Source organism: Teleopsis dalmanni, chromosome X, assembly GCF_002237135.1.
Source record: "Teleopsis dalmanni isolate 2A chromosome X, ASM223713v2, whole genome shotgun sequence".
Taxonomy (NCBI): Eukaryota; Metazoa; Arthropoda; class Insecta; order Diptera; family Diopsidae; genus Teleopsis; species Teleopsis dalmanni.
Genome location: NC_051848.1, coordinates 102,040,778 through 102,041,301, shown reverse-complemented (window position 1 = coordinate 102,041,301; position 524 = coordinate 102,040,778). Strand labels below are relative to the sequence as shown.

Below are 524 nucleotides of genomic sequence, written 5' to 3'. Positions count from 1 at the left end.
TTAATGATCTTTAACATTTCAGCGTAAGACTTGTCTGCCGTCTTACTAATGAGAATTGCTTCCGGTTTTACTCTAGGCGCTTTAATGAGGTCCAGATTTGGCACAGTTTTCCCTTTTTTCTTTTGCACTAGCTGCCATTTGTGAAAATTCGTTTCCTGCTCCTTACTTCCAATTTCCCTAATTTGGACTTTGGGTGGTGGACCGTTCGGTTTTTCTTTCGCAGCACGCTTTAGTGCTCCCTGAGTTTGCACGCTAATGGAAGCTACACTCTTAGCCACCAACGGCACTTGTGGCCCCCTTTCTTGTTCCGTCTTATACATCTTAACTATCTGTGCAAGCAGATCCCGCATATCCTTATTAATATGCCTTTGTGATTCCATCATCGCAGATAGTTGTACCAGCTTATCCTCTACACTATCGTCAGGCTTGGGGGATAAAGGTATGTTTAATACCTCCTTCTCCATTGTTTTTTGTACTGCGTTTTGTTTCCGCAGAGGTGATGTTTTTTGCCCACTCATACCTTT

General features: G+C 42.9%; 1 protein-coding gene across 1 annotated transcript in view; it reads left to right on the top strand.

Moving 5' to 3' along the window:
• The first annotated feature begins 441 nt into the window (after positions 1-441).
• LOC119688872 (plexin domain-containing protein 2-like) overlaps positions 442-524 on the top strand; it is a 1,948-nt gene continuing 1,865 nt past the window's right edge. Inside the window, exon 1 of the mRNA XM_038103533.1 lies at positions 442-496. Within this exon, the coding sequence (XP_037959461.1) occupies positions 442-496 (55 nt within the window). The remainder of the gene's footprint in view (positions 497-524) is intronic.